This window comes from Doryrhamphus excisus, linkage group LG20, assembly GCF_037039965.1.
Source record: "Doryrhamphus excisus strain RoL-2023G ecotype Guam linkage group LG20, RoL_Dexc_Guam_v1.1, whole genome shotgun sequence".
Classification (NCBI taxonomy): Eukaryota; Metazoa; Chordata; class Actinopteri; order Syngnathiformes; family Syngnathidae; genus Doryrhamphus; species Doryrhamphus excisus.
Window position 1 is genome coordinate 3,074,797 of NC_136376.1, and position 12,351 is coordinate 3,087,147.

At 41.4% G+C, this 12,351-nt stretch overlaps 2 protein-coding genes across 2 annotated transcripts in view; both read left to right on the top strand.

Moving 5' to 3' along the window:
- Nucleotides 1–12,351, top strand: part of LOC131108045 (ankyrin-3-like) — a 202,216-nt gene that overhangs the window by 156,338 nt on the left and 33,527 nt on the right. The gene's annotated exons all lie outside the window — the stretch shown is intronic.
- On the top strand, nt 371–11,944 carry LOC131108237 (monocarboxylate transporter 9-like). The gene is made up of 6 exons (XM_058059118.2): nt 371–681; nt 1,615–1,879; nt 4,829–4,972; nt 6,580–6,675; nt 8,216–9,094; nt 10,222–11,944. The coding sequence occupies exons 2-6, from the start codon at nt 1,687–1,689 to the stop codon at nt 10,404–10,406; spliced, it is 1,497 nt and encodes a 498-aa protein (XP_057915101.2). The 5' UTR covers nt 371–681; nt 1,615–1,686; the 3' UTR covers nt 10,407–11,944.

Below are 12,351 nucleotides of genomic sequence, written 5' to 3' on the forward strand. Positions count from 1 at the left end.
AAACCGGAACACTGGTGTTATGAAGCGAGTTTCCTTGGGAGAGGTAACCTCCACTCCTTTCCATATTAGTCAGCAAATACACTGCTAGAACTTTCAGCATGTGTCTATAGTAGTCACATGTTGGGTAGCTTTAATAATACCCTTCATATTATTATTCACTTGTAACATTTTTTAAATATTTACATTTATGCCTTAAAACATTGGACTATATCAGGTATTTTTTTTTTATTGTGATTTTTTTTTTAATTGTATGGAATAATTGATATGTCCAGGTGTGGTGCTGGTGATAATGAAAGCAGCCCAAGCATATAAGCAGCATCTGCGCACGCCTCTGCCTTCTCTTCCTGTGTGTGCGAGTGAGCTCCAGGCGCCTTTACGAGGAAGCCGCGCTCCTCCCGGCCAGCGAGAACAGCTTTGAACCGGTTTGGTCGCCGGCCACAAAGCGGCAGGAAGCAGAAGAGGCGCAGTGCGCTGTGTTGTTGATGCTCTTGCATAGAAGCAGCAGCGGTGTCGCTTATAAAGACGCCGCTATATTAAAAAAAAAAAAAAAGATTTTTGTTGCTTCCTCTGAGTGAGTGAGTGACTTAGTAAGCTGTTTGCTTGTTTCCATCCAGGGGAGGTGCATCCTATCCATGGAAAGTTCCCGCAGGGAGCGCATCTCTGCAGGCACCGGCTGCTGAGGTGAGACCTGCATGCATTTTAAACAGCATAAAAGATGATTATATTCACATTTTTTTCTGTGTGTACTGGTAGTATCAATAACAAACAATACTCAAATTGTTAACACATTGAAGTGAGCTCAGGCACCAATCTCAAGTTTATAAACAAAGGACCCCATGAAGGGTTAACTTACTGCTGCTGCACTGTATTTATTTACTTCAGTACAAAAAAAATTCAGAGCAAGATGGTCTCAAGTTGTTCAGAGTGGAAACATATGTTATATTACTTTTTCTACACAATGGCAAATGTGTAATTTAAAAAAATTACTATTTTAAAAATGTATTTCTATCACTGAGACCATTTTGGGACAAAAAGTGTATGTTAAATTAAATGTAAATTAAATTTTATGTCCTTTTTAATTATTAAAAAGAAAAAAAAGAAATTATTAAAAACACGTCCTATGTATATGTAAAGGCAAAGTTTAGTTTTATTATTATTTTATTTATTTATTATTATTTTATTTATTATTATTATTGACCATTTTGTTCTATTTTTTGTTTTTTGGTTTAATTTTATTTCTAAAATTTGAAAATAAAATGAAAAATTTGCGGCAACTGCGGACCACAAGTGGCCCCCGGGCTGCACTTTGGACACCCTTGACCTCATGGTTGAGAAAATTTAGCATTATGTGTTATACCCATTTATACAAGTCATATACAGTATATTCAATTATTACATGACATTGATCAGAATCTAAGGGTTAAAATAATAATGTTTATTTTTTGGGGTCAGGATGTTGGCAGATGACTAGAGAGGGAGGGGGGGGCATTTATTTCAAACTTGCCCCTCCTCCAAGGTATGATTGCAACAGAAAGAGAAACAAAAAGACTCCACGGTGTGTCAGCCTCAGTGGAAGTGTGTATGAAGCGGTGTCGTGTCTCCCACCCCTACTAGGAATTCCACCCCCACCCCACCCCACCCCCTCCACCTGTGTGAGACTCCGGCAGTGACCACATCGCCGCCGACATGGCCTCCAAGGCGCTGGACGGAGGCTGGGGGTGGGCCATCGTGGTGGCCTCCTTCCTGGCCCAGCTGCTGGCCTACGGGTCCCCGCAGTCGGTGGGCGTCCTCTACCCCGAGTGGCTGCACGCGTTCCAGGAGGGCAAGGGCATGACGGCCTGGGTGGGATCGCTGGTGGCTGGAGTGGGACTCATTGCCAGTAAGTGATGCTACACTTTGTCAGGACGTAATATTAGGGATACCTGCACATGAGAATCAGTGGAAGGTGTGTTCAATGGTTGTGTGAGCTTTGGAATATTTAGCTTCTTATTTTGCTGATCAAATATTAAAAACACATCTCAGTGATTTTCTACACATTTACATTACCTACAGTAAATTCTGTTTTGCCACCGTTATCTGCTGACATTACCGATCCGGGGGGGTATGATGTATCCTAAAAGTAGTGCACTCAAGCGCGGGTCACCTTTACACCCGAACTATTTCCTGTCATCGCTGATAAAAGTCAAACAACACTTGATCAAAGTCTTAATGTGCTGCAATCTAACAATGAAACCGGTGGATGAGGCTGCAGTCTGAGATTGATAAGCAAGTCACGGCTGACGTTTTTATTGATTTCTACATGAAAAGCCATGCAGGGATTCAGTGGTGTCAAAAAGTGTTTGCCCCCCCCCCCCTTCTGATATCTCATTCCGATTTAACTGTTTCAGATGCTCAAACTAATATAAATATTATTTTGGTAGGCAGCAGAATTTATGGTTCCATTTATCACAGCAACAGCCCCAGACCATCACACTACCTCCACCACATTCTACTGTTGCTATGGTGTTCTTTTTCCCAAATGCATTACTTTTACTTCAAATGTAATGGGACACACACATTCCGAATTTTTTGGACTCCCTTAAAAGGTTTAATTGAAAAACTGCATTTTGTGTCCAGTTGTGTTGTCATTGACTAATATTGAAATTATGCACAAAAAAAAAAAAAATCAGGAAGGGGGCAAACTCTTTTCCACACCGCTGTATTGTTGATATTTTATTATTTATAGAAATGTCACACCACATGAGTAACAATTTTAAAATGTGTTCATTGTTTTTTAACTTGTTATAAAATAATAATTTTAAATTATATTTTATAATACCCCAGAGCAGAAACACAGACGAGATGGTGTAAAAAGGTATTTAATAACAAAGGGTGCTCGCAAGAAGGAAGAAACAATGTAGAACCAAATAGAACAACCGGTCACCGGGGAGTAAAGTACAAAGAAAGACTCAAAGTAGCAAACAAAAGAATACAGGAATACTCAACAACTTACTCAGATAGCAGCAAGGAATAAAGGCATACTAGGATTTGTAGCAAGTGGCAAGGAAAAACAAAGTGAGAACAAGGAATGGCTGAACCGCAAGGTTTAAGAAGGATTCAATGTCCACTATCGCTTAAATGTTTGGGATCACTTGCAAATTTTTTTGTTTTCCAAAGAAAAACACATTTTCATGCATTTCACAAACAATTAAAATGAATCAGATGATTTTCAAAGAAGGATGTCCATTTTTGCATAGAGGCCTACTATCAACAACTGTCAGTCCTCTGCATCAATCTCCTGGTATGGCTGCTAATCCAAGTTCATCATTTTATAAGGCTAATATATTATTAGAAAAGCCATCTAAAAATCTAAAATCTCTTACCATGCTGTTAACTACTCCCTTTAAAGAGCAGCACAAACGGGGTCTAACAAGGACAGAAAAACGCTGCACGACTGTGCAAGAAGACAAATATCAACAACAACAACTTTTCCGATTGTTCCTGTTGGAAGTAAGGGAAATTGACTTAATCCGTTCCAGGGTCAAACTGTCACCAGAATACACATTGACTGCATTCTTAAAAGATAACGCCGTCTGTGCCTTTTACACAGAATAAATGGGATATTGTAGTGACGACATATCATCCAAAGTATAAAATACTTCCACAACCGCTCAAAAATTTGGGATCACTTGGAAATTTTTTGGTTTTCCAAAGAAAAACACATTTTCATGCATTTCACAAACATTTGTATCCATTTCACAAACAAAATGAATCAGAGGATTTTCAAAGAAGCATCTCCTTTTTTGCATAGAGGCCTACTATCAACAACTGTCAGTCCTCTGCATCAATCTCCTGGTATGGCTGCTAATCCAAGTTCATCATTTTATAAGGCTAATAGATTATTAGAAAACCTAAATCTAAAAACTAAAACTAAAATCTCTTACCATGCTGTTAACTACTCCCTTCAAAGAGCAGCACAAACTGGGTCTAACAAGGACACAAAAACACCGCACAACCATGCAAGAAGACAAATATCTGAGAGTGTGTATTTTAAGGTCATCACCTGGCAGCTGCACTAAATAGTATCCGTCAAACACCAGTGTCAGTATCAACAGTGAAGCGGCCACTTCAGGATGCTGGACTTCATAGCCGAGAAAAAGATTGGCCAAAAAAAACATTTCCAAGTGATCTCAAACTAGTGTAGATGCGGTGGAGGTGTGCTGGTGAAAGTAACAGGAGGGAGGGGACCTTTGCAGGACTGTAACGAGACAAATCATGACAGTACCCCCCCCCCCCCCTCTGCCTTTTTATAAGACGCACCCTGGTGACCATCAAGTTTTTCCGGAAAACAATTGTGAAATTCTTTAATGAGTGAGAGGTCGCAGATCCAGTAGAGGAGCGTTCCTCTCGTCCATATCCGCTCCAGTCGACCAGATATTGCACACCCTTACAGCACACAACAATGAACTTAACTTAGCTTATACATTTACATTTAATTGTGACTGGATGAAATACACTGACTACAATTATCATTTATTTTTAATCACATTCAAATCGAATGTGTTCATAACCAGGAAGTTGCGCTAAATCAACTTTCAATGAGAAATTCAGCGACAGCTAATAATCGACTTCAAAACCAAATAGTCGTAGTGATTGATGATTTACAGATAGCGCCTTTGAGCAAAGCAAACAGCACACCTCGACATCAAGGCCAACATGGCCGATGTTTTGGCCTCGGGCAGAGCAGAGAAGCCGCCTGCCTTCTGCTGTCAACAAGAATGTGTCGTCTTTTTGTCAGCACTCAAACGTTCTCATCATGCCCCCCCCCCCCCACCCCCCTTCCAACCAGGTCCCATCTGCAGCGCCTGCGTGGACAACTTTGGCGCTCGCCCCGTCACCATCTTCAGCGGCGTTATGGTGGCGGGCGGCCTGATGCTCAGTGCCTTCGCTCCCAGCGTCCACTTCCTCATCTTCTCCTACGGGATCGTCGTCGGTAAGAATGTTTGATGCCGATGTGTCGGCAGTCATATGATTTGCCTAAGCTTCTTATCCTTTGGAAGTCGGACAATCATTAGTAGCATTAGCATTAAGGGCGTCACGTCCAATCGTTATGTAACACCAAAGGGGGCTGATTACAGTTCATGAATATTAGCGGCGTAATAACAGGAGTTATACTGTAGTCTCACCCCACGTGACCTTTATTTGACTGTACTGAGTGTTGCGGTTAAACCCCCTTCATCCCCTGGCACAGCAAGGCAGCACTGGCCTGGACGGTGGACGACATGCATATTTCAAGACAAGTCGTTTATTTTTAGAGATGTCTCCTCATGTGCAGCTTGTTTACAGCTGACCCTATGCTTTTTTATTGCATAAAGCATCATGCGGGGGGGGGGTGCTCTTTTGCGTATGCATTTATTTATAGTGCAACGCAGTACCCTGTGATAAAGGTATGCAAAGATGTACCGTACTGCAGTCTTATTTTGCATCTACAGCCACAACATTTACAATGAAAAACAGTTTTTGCAAAGTGTGAAAAAATGACTCCTATGTTCTCCCCGTGCATGCGAGGGTTTTCTCCGGGAAAAACAGTTTAATTTATGTCTTAAATGGCGTACTTCCTCTTATTATATCTACCATATTGGGTATTATGAGTGTAAAGACATTTAAAGTCGCCATTAAAGGGAGGCTGACGTCATTGCAGCACCCCAATGAATGCTTCCTCAGACGCAATACATTACGGTAAAGCTTTAAAAGAGTTTTCTTTGTATTTTAAATCCATATTGGGGCTGCACGGCAGGTGAGTGGTTAGCACGCAGGCCTCACAGCTAGGAGACCCGATTTCAATTAAATTGTGTGGAGTTTGCACGTTCTCCCCGTGTATGCGTGGGTTTTCTCCAGGAAAAAACAGGAGTTTCATTTATGTCTTAAATGGCGTACTTCCTCTTACTATATCTACCATATCGGGTATTATGAGTGTAAAGACATTTAAAGTCGCAATTAAAGGGAGGCTGATGTCATTGCAGCACCCCAATGAATGCTTCCTCAGACGCAATACATTATGGTAAAGCTTTAAAAGAGTTTTTTTGTATTTTAAATCCATTTCGGGGCTGCACAGCAGTTTAGTGGTTAGCACGCAGGCCTCACAGCTAGGAGACCTGAGTTCAATTCCACCCTCGGCCATCTCTGTGTGGAGATTGCATGTTCTCCCTGTGCATGTGTGAGAAAAACTAACACATGCAACGGTAGAACATGCCCTTAAATGTGTGGCCAACATATTAACCACTTATCTACCATGCGTTTATTTGTTTTAGTTTATTATATATTGTTTGGAAATTTTTTTCATACTGAAAACCTTTTTTAAAAATTATTATTATTTTTTTTACGATTACAAAATTTCAATGTTAGGCTCCAACATGCCCCCGCAACCCTAGTGAAGATAAGTGGCCTAGCAGTTTCATGTTTCATTTTGCCGTTTCATGTGAGAATTTTTGTCGAATTCTGAATTTTTCCCCAAAAATATGTTCTTCATGTTGTAGTGTCTTCTTGGTCTTTTCACATAAACTAATAAGAAATTCCTCTTTCCTGTCTCCCGTGTCGTAGGTCTGGGTTGCGGTCTGGTCTACGCGGCCACGTTGACAATCACCTGCCAGTATTTCGACAAGAGACGCGGCCTTGCCTTGGGCATCGTCACCACAGGTACTACTATGCCTCCCTTTGGTCCCAAGCCTGAGGGTGCAGACCAGTTCTCCATGCTTTGGTATTTGCTGCTGGAGAACCAAGAGGTAAAAAGGCGCTACTCTACAGCTTAGGGAAGTGCTGTAAAACACAGTGGGGATGTTTTGGAAAGGTGTGCGGGTGGGAATGGTCATTTCTGGAAAGCCAGTTGACGTCTAGCGGCTGCATCTTGTCACAGAAATGACTTGGCTTCACTTCATCTATGACTGCAGTACATTTTCCTTCTACCGTGTTTATTATTATTATTATTATTATTATGATTGGCTCTAAGTAAGGCCCCTTTACACCGCCATACAACCAAAACGAGGATGGCTGCCAAAAGGCGCCGCACCCCAGCTGTAAAAATAGACCATGACATCACCTGGGCTCTGTTTACTTCCTGGATAAAGTCCGTGTCCATACCCAGGGACTGCAGGAAGTTATGAAGCCAATAACTCAGGGATGGGCACAGTAAATCAATTTATTTATTTTATGCGAGATTATCTTCAGGTCATTTTCCACACAAGAGCTGGCAATGTGGTAACTTCCTGGTAACTTCATACAGTACCTTCCTGGTAACTTCATACAGTACCTTCCTGGTAACTTCATACAGTAATCCCTCATTTATTCAGGTAAATTTGATGAAACACTTTTACATTAGGGCTGCACGGCGGATGAGTGGTTAGCGCGCAGACCTCACAGCTCGGAGACCCGAGTTCAATCCCACCCTCGGCCATCTCTGGGTGGAGTTTGCATGTTCTCCCCGTGCATGCGTGGGTTTTCTCCGGGTACTCCAGTTTCCTCCCACATTCCAAAAACATGCTAGGCTAGGTTAATTGGCTAATTGACTCTATGAATGTGAGTGTGAATGGTTGTTTGTCTATACGTGCCCTGTGATTGGCTGGCCACCAGTCCAAAGAGGACAGCTGGGATAGGCTCAAGCACCCCCACGACCCTCGTGAGGAAAAGCGATAGAAAATGAATGGTTGGATGCAAACGCTGAATCATGAGTGTAGAGTTGACTATAGGGGTGTTATTTTGTGTCTACAGTGCTCTAATAATGTTAAAAAGCTATTTCTGTGTTGTAACTATGAAAATAATATAATTATAATAATAATTTAAATAATTTAAAAAATAATTAAATAAAATAAATAATTAAATTAATAATAATAATAATTTAAATAATCATAAATATAATAATAACTAATAAATTCAATTTATTAACATCAAAAATGATTTATCACAGTCAGTTATGGTATGACTGTGAGTGTGAATGGTTGTTTGTCTATATGTGCCCTGTGATTGGCTGGCCACCAGTCCAGGGTGTACCCCGCCTCTCGCCCAAAGACAGCTGGGATAGGCTCCAGCACCCTCTGCGACCCTCGTGAGGATAAGCGGTAGAAAATGAATGAATGAACTTTTACTTTAGTAGTCTGACCCTTTTGCGCTTTTCCCGACATCCCAACAATTCCCGAAATTCCCAGCGATCCCACACTTACTCCAATACATCTGTCTCCTCCAGGCACCAGTGTGGGCGCTTTCATCTACGCCTCAGCTCAGAATGAGCTCATCGTGCTTTACGGCCTGGACGGTTGCCTTCTCATCATCGGAGCTTTGGCGCTCAACCTCATGGCCTGTGCCGGCTTCATGAGGCCCCTCAACATGCCGGGCTACTACCTCAAACAGAAGGCGGCCCTGGAGCGCAACAAGAAGGAGCGGCTCTTCGAGAAGCCCCAGTTGGACGACCTGAAGATCGGAGCTGGGCCTGCTACGTCTACTCAGGAGAAAAGTCTCACGGTGAAGGAGCTTCTCATCACAATCGACGGCAAGGACTCCAGCATTCAGGTGGAGAAGAAGAGAAGCAGCCTCCTGGCTCGGTTGGGCATCATGAAAGTGATCAAGAAGAAGAAGCAGGCCTACTCCAAATACATGCAGTCCATTTATGAGATCCTACAGGACCAAGCCATGGTGGCCTTCTGCGTTGCCGTCTTCCTGTTCAGCCTGGGAGCGTTCCCCCCCGTGCTCTTCATTGAGGACGTGGCTCAGAGCCAGGGACTCATCGAAGAAGTCAGCGTCATTCCTCTGGTGTCCATCGGCGCCATCGCGACCTGCGTGGGCAAACTGGTGCTGGGTGTGATGGTGGACATCAGGTGGATCAACAGCATCTACCTGTATGCCTTCACCATGTTTGCAGGTGGCGGCGTCTTGCTGCTCATTCCCGTCACCAAGAGCTACATGGGACTGCAGATCCTCGCCGCCATTCTGGGCTTCTTCTCGGGAAACTGGTCCATCACGTCCTACATTACCACAAAGATTGTTGGCCTAGACAGGCTCACACGAGCCCACGGAATTGTCATGTTCTTTGGAGGCTTCGGGATCATGCTCGGACCTCCTGTTGTTGGTAAGTAAGACCGAGCTAACATCTGAATTTAACTACTTTTGAATAGATTGTCCTTGAACTTAAATAAAACTAAAATCATGCTGTTTGGTAACAGCAGAAAGGACATGCACCAGCAAATACAAATAGACGGTGTGGACATTAAAAGCGTGAAGGAAAATACATTTCTGGGGATCGCAATAGATGAAAATATGAGCTGGAAACCTCATATTACAAATATACAACATAAGGTGGACAGAAATATTTCAATATTGAACAAAGCAAAATTTGTTCTCAATCAGAAATCACTCCACACTCTTTATTGCTATCTGGTTCTACCATATCTTACTTGTGTGGAAATATGGGGTACTAACTATAAAAGCAATCTTCACTCGCTAAATGTACTGCAAAAAAGGTCAGTAAGGATAATTCATAATGCCGCCTACAGAGAACATACTAACTCCTTATTTCTAAAATCACAAATACTTCAACTTGCTGATATAGTTCATCTTCAAACAGCTAAAATAATACATAAGGCTAAAAATAACCAATTAGCTAAAAATGTCATCCAATACTTCTCTACAAAAAAAATTGAAAAATTATAAAACAATTATAAAAAACAAATAATAATAAAAATGTTAATTAAAAATGAATTTAAAACATGTAAATATTAGGAATGGTCATATCACCTCGTACTTCGGTACGTGACAAAACTATAAAAAATATTTTAAAAATGTAAAAAATTATAAAAATTATTTAATTTTTTTTAATTATTTAAGAAATTATAAAACAATTCTAAAAAATAATATAAAATAATAAGATAAAATAATGCAATGATAAAATATATATTTTTTATTATATTAGGAAAGCAGGAAGTGAACAAATGTAACAGTTACTGATTGTAAAAGTACCAGATGGAGGGGTAGGATTTAATAAGCTTTGCTTCTTCCTACTCCTTTTGGACATGTGGAACTGTGAACTGATTATGTGATGCATTCAATTGTAATCTGATGCATGTTCAAATGAAATTAAACCATTACCATTACTAGGTTGGCTTTAAGCAAACTGACTCAGGTCACTTTGAATTGATCCCACTTCACACACCATGGCAGAACCACCACATAACCTCTGACTCACTTTTCACTTTTTAGGGTGGTTCTTTGACTGGACCCAGTCTTACGACATGGCGTTCTACTTCAGCGGTAGCTGCGTGCTGCTCGGAGCGCTGGTTCTCTCCGTGCTCACGCTTCCCTGCTGGAAAACCAAACCATCCGACAACGACAGACCGGACGTGCAGTACACCAGCAGCTGCGACAAAGTGGCCTCGGTGGCGTGAACACGAGCACATTTTCGATAAACGCTCCCAACACAATCTGCTTAGCAACTCTTGTACCCGAAAGCACCTCTTGACAACGCCGTGGTTCGCCCTGATAACTGCTGCCAAGCGTCAACGCACCAAAAAAAAACACATTCTCCATGCCAATCACACGCACTGCACATATGAATTAAACTTAAGGCACAACACCGCTAGCCTCATTTTACGAGGTTGGTTTAAATAATATACAATCTTGTCAAATGGCCGCTCTCGTGTTGAAACTTGAAACCACTGAAAATGCACAAAGACTTTGACTCTTGAGAGAGAGAAAGAGCTTGTTTGAGAAGCTTAACTTGAGCACCATGTTTGTGTTTTGTGCTCGGACTTGTCATCTACATTGAAATGACGCCATGTTTATCACCAAAGCATCAATGATAGTTCTCACCTGTCGACATGTAACGCCTATTAGAATAACACACACACGCCTTGCATTGTTCGCTTTTTCATTCATTGGGTGCTGGAGCCTATCCCAGCTGTCTTCGGTCACCAGCCAATCACAGGGGCACATATAGACAAACAACCATTCACACTCACATTCATACCTAAGGACAATTTGGAGTCGCCAATTAACCTAGCATGTTTTTTGGAATGTGGGAGGAAACCGGGGTACCCGGAGAAAAACCCACGCATGCACGAGGAGGTCTGCGCGCTAACCACTCGACCACCGTGCAGCCCTCATTATTCATTTAAATACATTATAATGAATACAAACAGTGAATTGGCATTGTTCAACTACAAGCTGGAACGACTAATGCTGAAAAGACAGTGTTTCGAGAAATGCTGCATATGTTTGACAGACACCACCGTCTATCCACCTATCCACGCACCCTGGAGAAAAACCCATGCATGCACATGGAGAACATGCAAACTCCACACAGAGATGGCCGAGCGTGGAATTGAAAACCCTGGTCTCTCCTAGCTGTGAGGTCTGCACGCTAACCACTCAACCGCCGTGCCGCCCTGATCGCTTTTTTACTTATGTAAAATGACCAGCCGCAACATTAGGTACACCTCCGCTGACTTTATTTTTATTGTTTGTGGATGTGAAGCTAAACTGCATCATTGAGTTTCTAGTTTGGTTACATGCAGTGTGAATGTGTAACATGGGCATTCTCTTTTTATGTTTTTTTTTTCATTTTTGGGTATACTATATGTATGTCTCTGCACACACACACACACACACACATGCAGAACTTGTGTGCATAAAGTGTTGTTTGATATACTTTTTATATTAGCACTAGTTTGTAAAGTCCAACGTACTTGTGACTTTTTTTATGCACCTGGCTGTAGATCTGTTTAGAATTGCTTCTGTTTGAAATTGTGTATGTGCAATCATAACTAGAATGTACCACTGCTAGTGTTTTTTTTTTTAAATGCCTTTAATGTCTGTGAAGTAAATACGTTGACCTTTCAGACACAGTTATGTCTGTCTGTTTTCTTACACTTACTATGTCTTTATTTCTACTCTATTTTGTATTCAGTATGTGCCAAATAAAATGTTTGGTTCTGTTTATGTCTGTGCTACATCAGGTATTTGTTTAAATCTTTGAATTATTTTTTAAACCACAGAACATTTCCGGGTTTTTATGACGTCACAGAATGTCATGCCAATCACGCCGCTGTTTAAATAGACTACGTTATTGTCGTACAGACGCCATTGATGCTGATAGTTGTCACTACAACGATGTTTATTTCGTCTACTGCAATATTACGGTTGTCAAGTTAAAATAGAAATGGTATTATTTATCCAGGTGTTTATATTTGTGTCTCTGCTACATCAGGCATTTGTTTAAATCTGCTTTTTTTTAAAACCACAAAACATTTCCGGGGTTTTGTGTGTTGTACGACACGTGTAGTGGGCGTGATTTATGACGTCACATAATGGCGTGACACTTACTGTTGTTTA